Source organism: Pseudopipra pipra, chromosome Z, assembly GCF_036250125.1.
Source record: "Pseudopipra pipra isolate bDixPip1 chromosome Z, bDixPip1.hap1, whole genome shotgun sequence".
In the NCBI taxonomy this organism is placed as follows: Eukaryota; Metazoa; Chordata; class Aves; order Passeriformes; family Pipridae; genus Pseudopipra; species Pseudopipra pipra.
In genome coordinates this window covers 59,992,890-60,011,457 of record NC_087581.1, presented here as the reverse complement: position 1 = coordinate 60,011,457, position 18,568 = coordinate 59,992,890, and the positions used below count along the sequence as shown (strand labels likewise).

The 18,568-nt window shown below is 40.3% G+C and overlaps 2 protein-coding genes and 1 long non-coding RNA gene across 3 annotated transcripts in view; 1 reads left to right on the top strand and 2 right to left on the bottom strand.

Annotated features, from left to right (window-relative positions):
- PGGT1B (protein geranylgeranyltransferase type I subunit beta) overlaps positions 1-909 on the bottom strand; it is a 36,343-nt gene extending 35,434 nt beyond the window's left edge. Inside the window, 1 exon segment of the mRNA XM_064642135.1 lies at positions 779-909. Within this exon segment, the coding sequence (XP_064498205.1) occupies positions 779-909 (131 nt within the window).
- On the bottom strand, positions 82-9,684 carry CCDC112 (coiled-coil domain containing 112). Its single transcript, XM_064642134.1, has 10 exons — positions 9,609-9,684; positions 9,142-9,257; positions 7,825-7,946; positions 6,105-6,194; positions 5,048-5,123; positions 4,082-4,472; positions 2,874-3,281; positions 2,109-2,204; positions 1,401-1,519; positions 82-1,317 (listed from the first exon to the last, which is right to left on the bottom strand). Exons 1-10 carry the CDS (start codon positions 9,654-9,656, stop codon positions 1,287-1,289), a joined length of 1,497 nt encoding a protein of 498 aa, XP_064498204.1. The 5' UTR covers positions 9,657-9,684; the 3' UTR covers positions 82-1,286.
- Positions 9,625-18,568, top strand: part of LOC135407244 (uncharacterized) — a 22,155-nt gene continuing 13,211 nt past the window's right edge. The window contains exon 1 of the long non-coding RNA XR_010426781.1: positions 9,625-9,784. This is a non-coding gene — a long non-coding RNA (uncharacterized LOC135407244). The remainder of the gene's footprint in view (positions 9,785-18,568) is intronic.

Here is an 18,568-nt window from a genome sequence, read left to right as displayed (position 1 = left end):
AACTGAAATAAAGCTTGATTCAGCAGGGCAACCTGATCAAAGCCATTGAGCATTCTTCACAGAATGACTTGCAGAAGATGATACTGTGAAAAGAATCTGATGATTTTATTGGTTGAATAATATATCAAACCATCTACATATCTCCACGTTTTTATCAGGTAAAGCTTGACAATCAAGTTATTGATCTTCTTGTGCCTCAGATGTAACCAATTACCTTACGTGAAGACTTCAAGAACACGAAGTAAGTACATTCTCAAGTCATTACAGGGACAAATGTCCCTCTAATTCATAACATACTTCACTGGTATTTTATCTCTTATACTAACAAATGAAGACTTAAAATATTTCTCTTACATGAACAAGAATCGTATGCGTGTCGACCCAGAGCAACAAAAAGCTTAAGTAACTTATTTTAAAATGGCTTCCAGGGCGGATTAAGCAATGGACTGAAAACCGATTAAAAGGATCAACAAGTCTTCCCGCTGGGATATTGAGCAGTTCACGCGAGCAGAGACTACGCCCCTACATCAACCCGGTTTTTTGGGGAGCCTTCTGCCAGTGGCCGGATTTACAAGGACGCTTTTCCTTCCGGCCACGGCGGGGCTGCTCCCTGCCCACGGCCGCGGGAGGCCAGGCAGCCTCCGGCAGGGACTTCCCGTGGAGGCGCCCGCCCGGCGGGGAGGGGGTGAGGGCGGCATCCCGGGACGGGCGGGGGGCGCCGGGCGGGACACGGCGGCGCGCCGCCCGCCCGAAGCACGAGAGCCCGTCCCGCTGCTACCTGCTGGTCTCCAGGGACGAGTAGCGCTCGGGCAGGATCTGGAGGCAGCGCTGGAAGAAGCGCACGTGCCGATCCCGCAGGAAGTCCAGCCGCTCCGGCTCCCCCGCGCACGGCGCCGCCGCCATCTCCATCCCACCGCCGCTGCCCGCGCCCGGCGCGCCCGGACCGCGTCACCCGCGGGACCCGCCCCGGGGCGGGGAAAGGGAACAGGGAAGGGGGAAGACGAAAGAGAACAGGGGAACGGGCAAAGCGGAAAGGGAAAGGAAAGGGCGGGAGCCAGTGTGACGACCCCCCCACACCCTGAAGGGATTGTCCCAGGCAGCTGTGGGGAAACGTGCTTTTAATGCCAAGGGACATCACGCCCGGCCGGTCCCACAGGCGGCATTCCCAACCCGACACTCTCAAAATACAAAGGGAATACACGTCATGTGTCAAGCCAACTCTGTGCTGGCTCCCGAAAAGTGCTGGCTGCTGCTTCCTCTTGCGGCAGGGACAGGCTGGGGCGCAGCTATAGCCCTCCTCTCCAGGCTGGGACAGCCCTGACAACAAAGCAAAAAGGCATAAAGAGCTCGTACATTAACTGCACCTCTGTCAGGCTACACGTCCAGGGTTCCCTCCTCACCTGTGAGTAACACGTAACAGTGGTTCTGAAGCTACTGGTGCCATCTCCTTCCTACGTTCTTCCCAGCCCTTGGTAGCTTTGTGCAACTCGGATCGGTCTCTGGTTACCTGAATCTCGACCTCAGAATGAAACAAACAACCCTCCAAAAAATTGATCTTTTTCCTTGATCACAGGAGTTACATTACACTCCTCGGGTCTTCATCACAGAAACAGGTGCAGAGTAAACATAACAGAGCTGGCTAGACAGTATGGAGGGAAATGTCTCGTTCTATCACAGGGAATGGGTGAAACATGAAATCAGTAAGAGGGGCAACAACTGCTTGCTGTCACTAAATTTTAGTAATTTAAAAGGTTAAACTCTTTCAAAACCCAGTGTACTCAAAATGCTTCCAGAAGCCAGTCTACTTATTTAACCAATAATAGAAAACCATTTCAAAAAATAAAAGCCAGCACCCATATTGCAGCATTCTATGACCTATAGGCTTTACCCAGGTAAATACTGCCATGAGATAAATAAATGCTCACCTTTTGTTTTGTTTTTAAACACAAGAACAACTATGCCTGCTGCATTTTTGTCTCCTGATAACAAGAATTACTTTATCAACCATTTAGATAATTAAAAACCATTGCTTTTTAGATCAATGAAAAAAAAAATTGTTAAAACCACCATGCTGTACGCACCTCAGATTACAACAAACAAAAAGTTACCTTCTCTCTCAACTTTGCCAACTTTTTTTCTTTTTCTTGTTCCTCTATTTCTTTAGCTTGTTTCTGTAAAACCCTTAGCTCCAGTTTATGTAGATCCTGAAATATAATTAATGGAAAAGTAAACTTTTCTTTGGAAGTAAAACAAATGATATAAAGATATATATGTAGCCTTTTCACAGTTAATTATTTTTTGTTTTGAAATTACTGGCATAGTACAGGAAGTTTCACTAGGTAGCTACTTACTATAGCTTGTCCTGCACAAACAAATTATAGTTACGTGACTTTGAAAAAAATTGAGTAGTTTAAACTCTTTTTATAGAACTCTAGTTTGAATGCTGACAGTAATATCAGTTCTCCAGTAGTGGCACTTATGCTGATATGGGATCTAATTTTACCTAACAGCTACTGAAAGCTGCGAGGATATTAAAATATCTCTTTTTATCTCATCTGCATCCAACACTCAGGTCCTCTGACGTTTTCTATAGATAGCACAGAGGACAACACAGCCCAAGTACTTTTTCTCATTTTTACACCGAAGTAAATAAAACCACTTCTATATGTAGAAAGAAACACGGGCTTGAGTAATCTTGTAGAATTTAGATATTGAGGAAAAGGAACACCTGTGTCTAAAATCAAGTTTCATACTATTTTTTGTCTGCAATAGATGCTGTTTTAATAGTGAATCAATTATGTGTATGAAACTTGGATTTTAAAAATGTTTAAAATGTATATAACATATGCATAAATGAAGATGTAATTACGCACACGCTCTTGAAACCTAGAAATTTTTTCTGCAGCAATTTTCTTTCCTTCCTCCTTTTCAGCTTCCTCTCTCTTCTCAATTTCAAGCTTTTCAAGTTCCTGCTTTACTTTCTTCTGCAAGGTATTCCTTTCCAACAGTAACTTCACGTGGCATTGGCGCTCTTTTTCCTGCCTTTTCTCTCTCTCTTCTAGTTTCAGTTGTGACGCTTGTTCCATTGCAAATGCTATTGCTTTCTGTTTCTTCCATGCTTCAACTGCTGCTTGTTTTCTTTTTCTTTCTTCTTCTGCTTTTTGCTTCTGAGCTTCTTCATGCTGTTGCCATTTTTGCTTGAGCATTTTTTCTGATTTCTCTTTCTCCTTCAAGTTTCTTTCTTTTTCTTCCTGCTGCTTTTCTTTCCACTTCTTAATTGACTGCAAGAGACCGGCAGGAAAAAAATCCAAGGTTTTAATGAAAATTTACAGATTCATATTGATTCAATCTGATGGAAACATACTGCATATAGGAATTAGAAGTTTACTAAAGGCAAAACTTAAGGCAGAGAAGCAAGTACATATGTTTTCTCACATTTTTTTTTCTATTTTATGGATCACATGGGCAGGTTTAATAAATGTCTGCTAAACCTGTTTCAGTTACAGCAATTATAATAACTTTGGGTAGTTATGAATGTTGGTGTAATATGCTTTTTCAATACAAACATATTTCAGTTCCTATTTTTCTCAAATTAACAATTCAACCTATTATTTCATAATAAGTTTTTATGTCAGTGCATCCTTTATTACTCAGATCGACAGTTTCTGAGAGAATCATAATTCTGTATGTCAGTCTGGTCTGGCATAGGTAGATTGTCTATAGAGAGGGACCAACATTCTTAGGGACAAATGTAATAGGAACTGTAATTTCAGATAGGATCACTTGCTGCACCGGGATTGGTATCTAACTTGCCATACCACTACCACCAGAAGCATTTATAACATACTTTGGCAATACACAGCCCACTTCAGTGTGTTATTAGGTCTATGCTTATTGGTAATTATTTATTAAAGACAAGTACTTTTGGCAAGTTGAGGATGCCAAAGACCTCAGTTATATACCAACAGAAATCCATCTAGCACTACAACCAGAGAGGCAGATACAAAAATAAGAAATGTATGTATTTTAAAAATAAGTACTTTTTCTTAAATCTCCAAAAGCCCTAGAGGGGTTATTTTACCTCTTTCTTTCTTTCATGTAAAATTAGAAATTCTTGATACCATTTGTCATGCTGTTCAATATCTTCTTTTGTTCTTCCACTGAGATACTGAAGGGCTTTATCCATGTAAGACAACCTTCCTCTGTATTTAGTCCGTACTTTCAGAAAATTTTGATGATCATAATCATCCCAGCCTCCTTGCCGCCCTCCTGTTTGCTGAAGGAATCTTTCAAACTCTACTACTTCTTTGGGTAGATGATTTTCCAGTGTTTTATCAACTGTAACCCTGGCTGATGGTAATTTCACAACTTTTTCTGTTGTTAAGCTGCCTAATGCCCACAGTTCCACTTTTCTCTCAAAGAGATTGAGCTCATTAATGGTAGCTTTTTCCTCTTTCAAAAGCTGTTCATATCTGAAAGTGACAAACACTGCAATGTAAGAAAAAAAATCCAGTATTCATTGTCCATTCACCAAAAATGAATTTTGGAATTGTTCAATGCCACACAAAAGCTATTCTTCAAAGATTAAGAACTGAAGTGGTAACAGCACAGTTGTAATGATCTGATAATAAAGCACTACACAATGAGAATTAAGTTACCCTTTTACTGAAAGCAGACATTTATGGCACTCATACAACTAACTCAATCCCCTCCTGACACCAGTAGAGAGGAAGGAAAATCCCCACAAACCCACTCAGAAAACAGAACAACAGTCATCAACAAAACCCCCACAATCTAATGTCTTCTGCAGCCTTTCTCTAAAAAGCCTTTTCTTAGGCAAATGGTTGTTACATTGGAATGCTGGAATAGTCCATCTGAAACAGAGTTTATCAGGATTCTAACATTATAGCTCGTGCTTTGATTTATGTACCACAGGAATCACTAGTAAAAGAGTAAATCTAAAGAACAGTTTGCTGGACTAATGCAAAGTTTTCACTGTGTATTATGAAAGCACTTTTTCTTGTAGCTGAAGCATGTATAAACATACATTTGCCTCTGTTCCTCTTTAAAAGCATTGATTGCGTTTTCAGTTTCTTCCATCATTTCCTTAAGCTTGTCAACAACTAAAAGAGGAAAAGAAAAAAAGCACATAACTTAAGAAGTCTACAGTATTTACCAGCACTATCCAGAAATGCAGAGACTTTCAGGACACGTATTTCAGTGCACAAAAAAGCATGCATTTCCATCTCAAAGAGCCTTAAAAGACAGACTCTTATTTATTCAAAAAGTGTGTTTATGCAGTGACTTAGCTAACTAGATGCAAATCCCAGTATAAATGTTTATTTCCACTAAAGAAGTCTCATTTTGACTAACCCTCAACTGATTGTCTGAATAAGACAGCCTTACCCCTAAAGAGTTCTGCTCTTGTTTTTTTATAACAGTTTATAAACAGTTTATGCAGTTACTGACTTAAACACACTCAAATCTTTGGTTTATGCCAGGCTGTAGCAAATTTAGCCTGCAGGTCACTACTTTTACAAAGCTGACAAAAAACCATCAAAGTAAGACTGTCCTGTGCTCTCAGCATGCTGTAGTCCTGACTTTGAGAAAGAAGGTAAGACAGTTTTCCACAGAAGATTGCTTTTGTAATGGTAGAAAAAAGTTTTAGAATCTGTTTTAAACCAGCATAAATCTCTGTGGATACATACTGAACACATAGTTTAACTAACCTGGGTTTTGGTAAACTTATATAATCTAAAACTCTTATTTCAGCTTTCATGCCTTGCTAGTTCTTGGTATCTTCACTGACATCTTAAGAAGATAATAATTTTTTTTTGTAGATAAACACTGAATAAATGAAATGAGATGCATTTTATCTAGCATCAGAAAGCCCTCAGCTAGTAGGAGGCCCTCAACTTAAGCTCCACACAAGGTAGTAGAGTATCACAAGCAAATGGTTCTTTTAGTGCCTATTTCCCAAAAGTTTCAAACCATCTTACCTGAATAAGTTGCAGCATTTGCTATAGAAGGACAACGATAAGTCCAACTATGCAAGAAACCTGTATGTAGACGAAAATGTTTTTAAATCTGTCACCATGACTTACATTCTGGTGTAGGCTTCACATCCTTTAATTGTTGCTGAAGTCTCTTCACATTGTTTTGTATTTTTGAAAGCTGCTGCAGGATTTTAGCTTCTGTTAAACAAAATAAGGTGCTGATAGTTCTAAGTTTCTCTGTGCATTAAATTCCACACAAGAACAAGACCAATGAAGTATCCAGAATATACTGGGGATTTAATCTAAGCAGGGACACAAATTGTGTTTGATCATAAGAAACTGCTGTAATATCTGTAACTGCATGTAGCTGACCACATGGTCCTTGCACCTCCCCACACAGCATCAACAGATTTTAAAATTAGTAGCTCCCATTTCCAAGGGGGAGTCTGGAGAATACTGCCTATGTAGATGATAACTTCTCTAGAGTTTTGAGGGCAGCTTTGACCTAGGCCTCAAAACACTCGCCTGTGAAGAGAAAGCAAACTTGGAAAGTGTATGTGAATGAACTACTTCAATGAGATTTATTTGTTTGCTGTGTTAAATAAGGTAGAATCAATGTTTTTGTGTACACCAAGCATGCGTGCATTTATTTGCTTTTTTACCACTTGGCTCCTCCTCAGTCCATAAATAAGATACTGAGGAGGATGAAGTTCTGGATACATCTTAGGTACTAAGGAGCTGTATCTTCCATCCTAAAAGATTTGGTTTAAGAAAGGGATAAGAGATTCCAAGACCTAAATGTAACAAAAAGTAGCTAAGACATGACCCTACTGGTTCCTGCTGAGACTACAGAAAATGCAAAAGCACACAGATCATGCTGAAGTAAATGGAAAATTTGAGTGTTCTTGTACATACTCAACAAGATCATACTCCAAGATTCCTTCACATCTCACATGTAATGTCTTACACCTCTCATCACTCTCCTCTTTGTTATCTCACAACATTATCTCAATTCATACTTCCATGCTCCCTTCTTACTCCTGGAAAATTTTCTGAATTTATTACTTTAGTCATTCCTTGAAAATACTTACATTTCTTAAGGACTGCAAGATGTAAAGGATGTTGTAAGATTCCTTAAAGATGGATATTAAAACATATGCAAATTCATAAGGTAAGTGTACTTTTAGTTGTCTCTACATTCCTTTCCTTTCTTCACTTATTTTGATCTATATCAGATGACATAGCATGATTTATTTGATTACTTTTTAAAGAATCCAGGAACTGTGATCAGGGAGTAACTTTTTTTCTAGAATTATATTATCAGTCTGTAAGTGGAACAGATACTATAGGACAGACTCTGTACCATCTCACAGCACTATTTAAACTAGGAATAGTCATGACCCAAAAATTAAAAAAAAATGCAAACACAGAACTGTTTATATTTAAAGACAGCAATCAGTGTGTGAATGTTACGGTAAGAATGTATTTATTGTTCCTTAGCTAGACTACATTAGAGTTTGCAATACACGCACAAAATTGATTCCAAGTTTCTGGAACAGTACCTTTCCACAAAAGTTTTGGGAGTTGTATCTCTTACATTCAAGATTAAAAGAAAATATAGAAGGCCCAAAATGTTTATACTTCTGAATTTTGCAAGTGAGTTGTGGAAGTGTTTATAAGCAGTACACATGGTGAAATTATCACACTTATCAGTACGTAGCTTCCACCTAAACTAATCTCTCTGCACTGCTGATTATTAAACCATTTACACAAACAACAGCAGATTAAAGAAAAAAAAGGCAATAAACCAAAATAAAACCCCACTTACTTTCCGTTTTTCTGCTGACAGTCATGCTGCGTTCCAGATCCTCTAGTATTCTGTATTCTACCCTGAAATCACTCTTCCTATTATAAAGAAGTCCACTTTTGTCTTTTTCTATATTTGCAAGCCTAGAAAAAAAGGGTGCCACAGTGAGAGGGCACGAACACTCAGCAAGGCCCCAAAATTTTTCAAGGTTAGTGTGCAGCTGAGGCTATGTCAACAGGACTGTCTGAGATTTTTTACAAATCCCTGGTTTGTTCCTACAACTGTTTTCAAGGAAAATCTTTCTGCAGTTAGAAGACTATACACCAAAGTAACTCAAGAACTTGAGCGAGAGAAAGAAATTAACCAGGAAATCACCTCGCTGATAGGCAGCGGTTCACACACTGAAATAGCCTGAAATTCCATGTGTATCCTCATGATCTGAAAGCCTTATGAGAATTTTCCCGGAAAAGTGCAGGCAGACAGGCTGTATTAATACAGTGGCACACCTAGATGGAGCCCCAGCACAAACAACACTACAGAGGGACAATGAGACACAGTTAGATGGCATGACTCATTTCAAGCTGCTTAGGAACATCTACATTACCTAGCAGTCAAATTTGGAGCCATATCCCAGGATCCAGGGTAATCAAGGTGGAATCAATTCAGTCAGACAGTGTAAAGCCCTGCTGTGAGACTTAAGTGCCACTGTTCATTCTGCATTCACAACTACAAAGGTCTCCTTCAGCCAAGTGGTTCTGCCATCACTATTCCTCATAAAGCTCATCCATTCAGGAAGAAAATTCCCTTTTCTTTCAGCCACCAGTGTAGTTGTTACCAGCACTTAGTCAAGATGTAGGGAAACAGATTTATATCACTTCTGTGCCTGAGCTGTCTTGAACCCTCATTTTACAAAGCAGTGGCCTAAATATTTTAGATGAAGTCTTTCAGTTTTCTCTGAAGGAGCTGTTGTAATGCTGCTGCAATTCCCCTTTTGTTAGTATGTCTTAAGGGCTTTAGTTCCTTAGAAGTGTAAGCACAGCTGAGTAGGAAAACTGAGAACTCAATTGTGCCACACACACACTTCCTTTTTTGTGCACCTAAAGCAGTTCTTACTGAACAAGATGACTGGCCGAAGTCCAAATAGCAGTTGGAACAACAGGGCATTTTGGAGCTCGTAAGCCTATCCTGAACTCCTGTAACAACCACAGTAATTTTTCTGAGCTCCTGAAAATGAAACCTTAGCCTGAAGATTTCATTACTATATATTCTAATTTAAATATCAAGTTCATGCTACCTCCAGAACAGAATGAAAACATACTTATGAAGTGTTTAACTTACTGAGCTTTTAGCTTTTCTGCACTTCTTATGAATTCAACTTTCTTAGCTGGCTCAGCTTTCATCTTCCAGTTCTGAAATTGCAGACCAGCACCTGCAGCGCTGGAACAGCCCTCATTCTGTAGATAACAAAATAAAGTATTATTCACAACCAGTATTTTTTTAAATGCTCGCTCGTTAGTTTTAAGCAGACAACACCACAGTGCAGAGTGACAGCATCACTTCTGCTTTCTGCTGGCGCGAGTCAACTAATTTCCAGCCGCGCAGGTACGAAACTGGAGTGACGAGTGACGGCGAGCTGGTGACCGCACACAAAAAAGCACTCCTTCGACAGAGAAATGAAACATCACCGGCTTGCTTTAGCAGAGGCTGCCATTCCGCGGCCAGCCCCACAAACCCGCGCTGCTTCCTCCGTGTTCCTGTCGGAGGCTCATCCCTCCGCCCCCGCCGGGACACCGGGAGGCCTTTACCTGTTGCTGCCCGGCGGCCGCCGCCAGGGCCGTGGCCAGCGCGGCCATGTTGCCGCCGGCTGCGCTGAGGGGAGGGGCGGCCGCGCCTTTTCCTCACACGATTTAACTCTTTTTTTTCCCTTTCTCAGCTGCCGTAGGGCTGGTGTTACTGGCCCTGGTTTCGTCTGTGTCGAGATGTAAGGCTTTGTATTGATTGCTTTCTTCAGGAAGACTGGAATATGCCCTCATTGTCCTGTCAGAATGTAAAGAGTTCCACGTTATCCAGTAAATTTTTTTGGGACTCTCAAGATCACGTTTTTCACTCATATTTTTTTTGCGAATGAAACTTTAAAATGAGTTGCCATTTAACATTTATGTGGAGTAGAAATAATTAATCATGCAGTGGCTCTCCTAGCTAAAGAGATTTTAGGAACTGGTGTTTTCCCAGCTGCAGAACACAACAGCACTCATAGATGCTGGCCGAGCTGCCTAAGCTGAAGACATTTTTTTGCCTAATTTATGTTTTTAACAGCACTTTCCTGATACATTTTCCTCTTCATATTTTTTGACTGTACTAATATTTGTTCTCTTTGTATTTGGTGAACGGGAATTAAAAAGTAAAGGAGAACATTTCAAAACCTGACAATAGTTGTCAGCATAAATTAAAGAGGATTGTTCTCACAGATTGTTACCTGGAATGGCTTGTAAAAGTATTCTCTCCATGGCAATGCTTCAAAGTCTTCTTTACCTTGACCTTCACTATTGGATGTAAGAGGAAAAAGTAGTGTTAGTATTTGCTTTCTTTTGGTGGTTGTCAGCCCTTCCAGGTCTTGTTGCTGTGATCAACAAATTGGCCACTGGCCAGGGACTGCCCCACTGGAAGCACCTGTTTTCAGCAAGCATTTAAGTAAGGTGTCTCCACTCATAGTGTAATTCAGATACTGCTCAGTTGTTCACCAGTTTCCAGACAGACAATCCCTATTATTATTTGCCACACGCTTTACTTGTGAGTTACTCAGAATCCTGAGAACTTTACGCAGTTGTGCTGGAAACCATTTGCAGGGATATTTCAGGTATCAGAGCAGAGTTAGACTTGGTTACTTCTGGCTTTGAGCACCAGGGAGTTGTGATCAAGTTGTGATGCTGGTATAAAGATGAAACTTGGCTTCCATCTGTGTCAGGACATTACTTCATTCCCTTGGTGGAGTAGGACTCATCTCATCCCCAATATGCCTGCAGTGGGTTGACTTTGACTGGGCACCAGATGTCCACAAAGCTGCTCTGTCACTCACTCTGCTCAGCAGGACAGGGGCAGAAATAAGATGAAAAACTCATTGGTTGAGGTAAAGGCAAACGTCACTCTCAGAAGCAAAGAGAAGCAAAAAGATTATTCCCTCCTTGCTCTTAGTAGGTGATGTCCAGCCACTTGTGGAGGAGTGTGGCCCCAGTATATATTGCAGTTGCTTTAGAAGGCAAACACCTTAATAAAAAAATACACCACACCTTAACTTTTGTTTTTACAACGTCATATGGTATGGAGTATCCCTTTGGTCCTTTTGGGTCAGCTGTCTGAGCTGTGTCCCAACTTCTTGCCCACTCCAAGCCTACTGGCCTTTAGGGGAGATGTTGGGGAGAGAACCCTGATGCTTCCTGAGCACTGTTCAGCAACAGCCAAACACTGGAGTGGTCTCAACACTGTCATGGCTACAAACACAAAGCACAGCTCTATGTGAACTGCAACAGGGAATGTCAACTCCATCCTAGCCAGACCAAATACAATGCCACAACTCCTGGATGACCTCTGTGCCCTTTTTGTAAACAGGTAATCTAAATCCAGAAGAAACAAGCTAGATAATTACATAATTATCTCCTGACCTCTCCCACATTCTTTCTCAGCTTAGTTTGGTGTTTGAAGGCCATGAATCCCTGACTTTTCTGTGTGTTTTGCTTCATAAAATATTTCAGGATTTTGCGAAAATGTGAAACATGGAAATACACAAAATAAAAGATAAAGCTGTTAAGATTTGAAGTAACAGGGTATACATAGAACAGAAAAAAAAAGACAAAATAACAGGGAAAAATCCCATTAACCTGGAAGATGCAGTGCTAGCAGTCAAACAATTGATCACAGTCACTTTATTTATGCAGGAGGCCTTCTGTTGCAGCGTTGGTTCAGAAGTATCTGATATTTTCTGAAATTCTTCAAGCCAAATAGTTAAAAAGGACTGCACCAGAACATCATATTCCTATCTGTGAGATCCTTGTGGAAACCACCTTTCTTACCAGGAGAAATAAGTATCCACTTTTTGGAGTGTTTTTTTTTTTTTTTTTAATTGGTGCCTCTGAGACCTCGGCAGGAATGCATTAGGACAGTTGTATTAAGCAGAAAAGACAGACACTGTTAGAGAATCAAAATCAAAGCGGTTTTAAAGAGAACAAGTAAATTAATGATCAGAAAAAATCAAAACCTTTAACTCTCTGAGTACAACTATCAGCTTGTGAAGGTGTTCATAACATTGTCTAGTTATCCCACACCTAGTAGAAACACCTAGTTGCTGCTGACATGGGCTTAACTTGTGTTTTTGTTTCTGAAAATGGTATGTCCACTCTATCCTAGCCTTTAATTTGCAGATCAGAATTGAACAAACTCAAGACAACACTCATAATAAAAAAGAAAATATGGAAGCAAGTGCTAAACAAAAGCTATTGCTGGTGCATAGATGATATGTGCTTATTCTGGGGACCTGTAATAATAGGTTGGGAGGAGGGGTGGATAAGCAGAGTTGGGAGGTCACCTGATAGGTACACCAGCAGTAAGTGCAGTAGTGCAGATGTGAGCAAGGATCGTACAGTTCTTTACTACGAAGGCAGGCTGCTTTCATTTCTTTAGCTTTTGTCCACCAGGTGTCATCTGAGAAGCATCTGATAGCTACTAAGGGCAGAGCCTGCATCCAGCCCTTTAGCTGTCTCTCTCTCTTTTTACGGGATGATCTGGCCACATATTGACACCATTAGCTCCCCTTTATTTGATAAGGATTCTTATTTGATTGTCGCTTCCCACTTTGAGACCCGGCCTGGGGTGCTAGCAGACCTGACAACCTGGACACACAAAGGTTTGTTGCTCTGCAGCTGTAGCCCAGTGTCAGTGCCCCCCCCCCCGTACCTTCTCCTGCCACTGCCTAACTTGCCCCAGAAATTGAGAAACTCCAGACTAGACAGTGGCATTATAGAAGATTCCTTTTCTGTTTCCCAAATGAGTCCCTATTCCACTCACCCTAAGTCATTTTCTCATAAAGCTGTGCTTTAGGTACCTGCTTGGTGGCATGAAGGCAAGGAATATAGGTGGCAGGAAAAATAATTTTAAAAAGTTTGCTCTCCTCTCCTCCCCTCACCTTGCCTCACCTCACCTCGCCTCCCCTCCTCTCCTCTCCCCTCCTTCCCTTCCCCTGGTTGAAGTCTAGATTTCACACTAAAATTGAAGTGGAAGACAAAAGAGGAAATGAAACCAAAATCTGGACAAACCCAAGAGTTCCAAGTGAACAGGATTTTAATTTCTTCACTTTCTCCTGATTTATAGCTATGTAAATGAAAACTGGATAATTATTCATCTTACTCATTCCTTTTTTACTCTAATTCTATATTTCCTTTTTTTCTCCCCACTCTCTAGAACTTTTTAATGTATTTTCACATTATCTCCCATTCTTGCCTCTTTTGTAATTATGTCCTTATTCATCTCCCTTTTCTGTTATAAAAGGAGAAAGAAAATGTTTCCCACAACTGTACTCAAGACAAACAAGAAGAGATTGCAGGCATGCCAGCAAACAATTCCCAATGTGTTGCTTAAGCCTCAAAGGTTTTCTTGAAAATCATTTGGAATGTGATGAAGGTGCTAGTTTTGAGTTCAAGTCCTAGTGTTCCAAAATACTGTCCTTAGATCTGGCAAGCAGAGGACAGAAATGTGCTCTGGCAAAATTACAGAAAATTTTAGACTTGGCCAAACCTCAACACAGCAGAAAAGTTGGATGCTGTCCCTGGTACACATTTGTAGATTCAATCAACAACCTTAGCAGCTGCTTGTGTTTGAAACTGGCACAACTCTATAGGTCACAGTACTACATCAATCATGCTGGGGCTTTAAGACGTTACTCAGCAGCTGTCTCTGCCACTTCTTTTTCATCATGAGTTTTTATTTTATCAGCACCTATGCTGCTCTTCTGTAATGTTATTAATGCAATCAAGTGTGAAGGACTTTCTTTTGGCTCTTCTTTGGCTTCTGCAAAAAACTGACAGCCTACTTTGGGCTGTCAGGAGCTCTTCTTCTCCCTGTCACTTAAAAGGCCAAGAGCCTACTAACTCAAATATGTCAGAGGCAGATAAATTAGAATGTGTTATCAGTCAGCTTCTCTAGGGAAGCATGTCCTTCAAAAAAGAAAGGGATTCCTAGATGCATGAGTAAAATGACTAGCTGGCAAAGCTGACCTATAATAGGAGCAAGTGCAAGGATATTTGTGCATAAAAGCAAAACTGACATACACAAATAAAGAGAACCGCCTGGTCTGTCACAAGTACATGGCCTAACATTGCTACAACTTGAAGTGTTTAAGAGTTTCAGCACTAATTTCATAATGAGCACATTAAAAGTCCTAATTTTTATGATTACTTTTATTTCTCTCAGTTCTGGTTGCTACAGCTTGCTGCGGTAGCTATGAGAGTTGAGTGATTAAATTAGTAATCAGAGTTAAATTTTTGATCAGAATTAAAAAGATACAGTTTAGAATGTTGTACTTCTACATTTTTTATTTGTAGTTACTGTAAGTCCTTATGCTTAAGCAGCTGAATGAGCATGAGTGTGACTTGGGACTCTAATTGCACAACCAGTACAGCAACACATATGTCAGTCACAGTCACAATTTTTGCCTTTGTTTTTCTGGATATATGACTGAAAGATACAAGACACACTCACTGCTAGTTGACATGGAAACAAGTCTTTGTGGTTTAAAAAGGGAACAGATAAACAAAAAGTCCATTTACAGAAAATAAAAAAAAAGAAATATTGTCCAAATTTAGATTAAAAAATAAACTTGACATGAGGACAACATTTACTATTTTTATGGCCACCATAAGGCTATCCCAGTTTCACAAATTATCCTGGATTTCAGTAGCACAGAGTTAAACATTGTAGGTTTCACAGATCGACTCTTGCAATGAAAACAAGCAGTTTGCTAGCAGATTTTCTTTGACCAACACACATTTATCAAAGAGATGCAACTTCCAGAACTGTATTAAATATTGCCTCTACTTTTACACCTGGCTTCAGAACAGTGTACTATAAAATGTGACAGTACCAGTCCGTGCCAATATTACATCAAGTAAAGGTTTGAGCAAAAGATGAAGTAAAAATTTGTAGGCATAAGATAGGATCTATTTAAGAGGAAAGGATATGGTGAAGACCTTCAACACACTGTCCTGTTCCCGTGCTCTTTCCTGCTATCTCTCATGTGGAGTGTACAGCCTCAAAATCATGTTATGCTGGGATAAATACTCCTGGTTTCTGTCCTGTTCATGCCCCAGTGAAGTCAGTAGAAATGTTGCTGTATGAACAAGTTGACACAAAAAGCATTTATGTCTAACTTGATGCATTTTGCTATGGTTTTTGACAGGTTTTTCACCCCCAAACACTACAGAAGCAATATTGACAAGCAATTAGAGAGGAAATAGAGAGCTCCGGAGGCTTTAAGGTCTTTCATATTGTCTTAATTTTTAATTTTCCTTGATTTTAAAACAGTACTTAGAGTGAGAAGACACCCAGTGGAAAAACTTGAGAGCAGGCAACAGGGAGACTACCTGTTACATACACAGGAACTGATCTGGTAGCCTGGATACCATTGACACCAGTCTTGCGGTTCCCAGCATAGCTCCAGGAAGCTGAGGCTGTGAGAAGAACCCAAAAATACTCTGTATAGATGATCTGCAGATGTGTTTGAAGACATTGACCTCTTACATATTTGTCCAACAAGAAGCACAACGTAACATAAATATTTTTTTTCTCTTGGATTGCTACTACTGCATAGCTACCTTAGAATAATCTGCATAGGCATTATTGATTCCTGTCTGCAGTAGCCTGAAATTAGAAAAGGTTTGAAATGAGCCAAAAGGGAAAATTAATCCCATGAGTATTTTTACTCCAATGAACGTTTTACTCTTCTTTTGGAAACCTCTAATGTCAGGCAAGTGTTGTGCTAACAGGGGTTGAAAATGGTATAACAGTAAGTGACCCAGGGTCAAACTGAGATTAGCAATTACATAGTGTTCCTGTATTTTTTATTCTTTATTATTTGTGCTTTTTGCTTTTCTTGGGGTATCAGATTTTTGTGCCTTTTAAAGTAGAAAATGACAGCAAAGCACTTTTGATTAGTTCCTGCCTGTTCCTGCCAAATATCAAGCTGTTGTTTTCAGTGAAAATGAACAGACTATCAAGGTGTATGAAACACAGTCACTCGAATGTAGGTGAAGATAATTTTTACATGTGTAATGTGATATCAAATGTGTAAGGTGCTGGAAACAGCTGGAGTGAAATAGCTCACGGTGGAGGTGCAGTGACAGAGGATGTCACTCCTGCCTCCAGCACAGCTGCTGAGGGGGCTTGAGGCAGGTCACGTAGACACCACTGGCCCCTACACAGAACATGCATCCAGTGTGTAGTGCTTGGGGAGCTTGTGTGGATAGTGCTGGGGCATTGCCACACATCTTAGGAACAACTGTGTTGAGAATTGCATGTCAGCATTTGTTCAACCACTACTTTGGAGCACACAAGATCAAATAAATAATCAAATCTGCATTTGTGCTGGGCCTGCTGTTAGACACAACTGTAAAACACATGATTTAGGAAAAAAACCGTGCAAACATATGCAAACACATGGAGTGTGCGTATAGTATCTTAACCTTGTTAACATGGACCACAAGACTGGAGGTCGCACTAGTCTTCTGTTAGATAATCCACAGAAATGTGTTTGCTTGGAAAAAAAGCAGCATTGTGGGGCACAACAGAGAAAGTGAGGAATGCATGCTTAATTTCTCCTCACAAACAAGCTCTTATATCAGGCTGAGCCATGCTTCAGGCACTGATAAGGAAATGCAGGAAGTCATACAATGAGATCTTTTCCTTTAATGAAGTCTGTAAGAAGGGGTAATGCTGCTGATTACACCTCTGAGAGGAAGCAGCCTGCCATATATACTTTTGGAAGATAAGAGGCATGAGAAATGCAAGAGGCCTAACTATATGTTACAGAACTTTCTGTCAGATTGGGGAAAGAATACATAGTACAGTAGATTTCATATTTATAGAATAATTCAAACAGATGAGACTGTTAGCAGCAAGAATAATTCATCAGCAGACAGGCCAGGATAATTAGACAGTTTTATCTGTATATGAGCATAACCCAAAATCTAAAGGTCAAGCTGAGATTACAAGTGGTTTTAATGCTGGTGAGAGTAGTGTGCTCACAAAGCCAAATGGGTGTCCTGGTGTAGGCTGTTCTGTAACACTGCTGAAAATAGCAACCACAGGTTTCCACTTTTTCCTGTGTTTCCCATGGATAGTAATCACAGGCACCACCTACTTCCCACATAAATCTTCACAGGACACTTCCAAATTCCACTCAGGTGGGTTGTATCTAGAGCTAAGGCATCACTAAAGATTGCTTAAAGCCACTTTTGCCCCTACTGCTTTCCTCCTTGCCTTCTGGCTGGGTGGTACTTCAGTACCCACAGGAGAAGGAACCAAAAATGAGCTGTAGGATGCCAGGGCTTTTCTCTTGTCAAAAGGCACATGTTCGTAAAGTGGTGAATACACACTTGTGAGTGCTATATTAATAAACAAATGGCAGTTACCACACAAGCCAAACAAAATATAGATGGGCACCTTTTACAGATATTTAGCCGAAGCTATGTTGAGATTTTAAACCCCTGAATATACAATAGTCCATTTAGAAGCATATTATCAATTGGTACATGATGAAGGCTGGAAAACATCCCTAAAGTTCAACATTCCCCTTGGAAACTATTTCACTGCACAATTACACCATTAAGCAAACTGTTATATGCTCTGACAGAACTTCTCAGGGGATTTTCTCCATTTCCAAGCAAAGTTCATATTTCTCTTTTTTCCCCCCCATAGTGTCATTTTATTCATTAGAGAATTCCAGTAGGATTGATAACACTGTCTCTCCTGACTTCTGTCAAGAGCTATTTCCATTATGTTTTCTTTTAAGGAGACCACGTGTGGATCGTGACCATTCCTGCAAGTCAGATTACACTATCAGAGCATGCCACTCTATTGAGAACCTTTAGTATCCCAGTTACAATGCTGAGGATAACTACAGTTTATGACAGGGTACTATGAATTGTCTGACCCCTCCTGTGCATGAGACAAATTGTCCTTTTTTTTTGACTGTACCTCTGTTGACCTTCTCAGGTTTTTGTTTCTAAACTGGTGTTTTTCTGTTGCTGGTGTCACAGCAACACAATGAGCACTCAAATGAGTACCATTTGCTGGGATGTGGGAATACCCCTGTGGCAAATGAACGTGCAGTGAGTCACACTGATGCTCTGACACTGCTGATGTAATGTGATTTGAAAAGTTTCCCTGCTTGGAGAACTACAATGCAGTGAGATGCATGTCTTTAGCATCTTTGCATCTTTGTGTTGGAGGCCTCTATTAACACAGCAGCACATCCACACTAGAATTTCAGTGCCTCTTCAAAACAAAAGCAATCCTTCCAACACCCTGCCTGTGTGTTCTAGATCCTGCCGTGCATTAGAGGTCACTTTGTCTTCTCCCAAAGTCAGCTAAAATGACCCAGAAGGATTTTCCCCATGTACCCATCTCTCAGGTAGCAAAGAGCTGACATTTTGTCTCTTTCATTCCCTGTCTGCTCATTGCCCACAGCTGGGGGACAGAATATTTGGAAATGTAAAAGGCT

Excerpts from the sequence above, each read along its gene's own strand:
- CCDC112 (XM_064642134.1), bottom strand. The coding sequence starts at position 9,656 with ATGGCCGCGCTGGCCACGGCCCTGGCGGCGGCCGCCGGGCAGCAACAG. Across the intron at positions 4,473-5,047 it reads AAAGAGGAACAGAGGCAAAT|ATATGAACAGCTTTTGAAAG; the intron begins GTATGTTTATAC and ends TGTCACTTTCAG. Across the intron at positions 3,282-4,081 it reads TACATGAAAGAAAGAAAGAG|TCAATTAAGAAGTGGAAAGA; the intron begins GTAAAATAACCC and ends GGTCTCTTGCAG.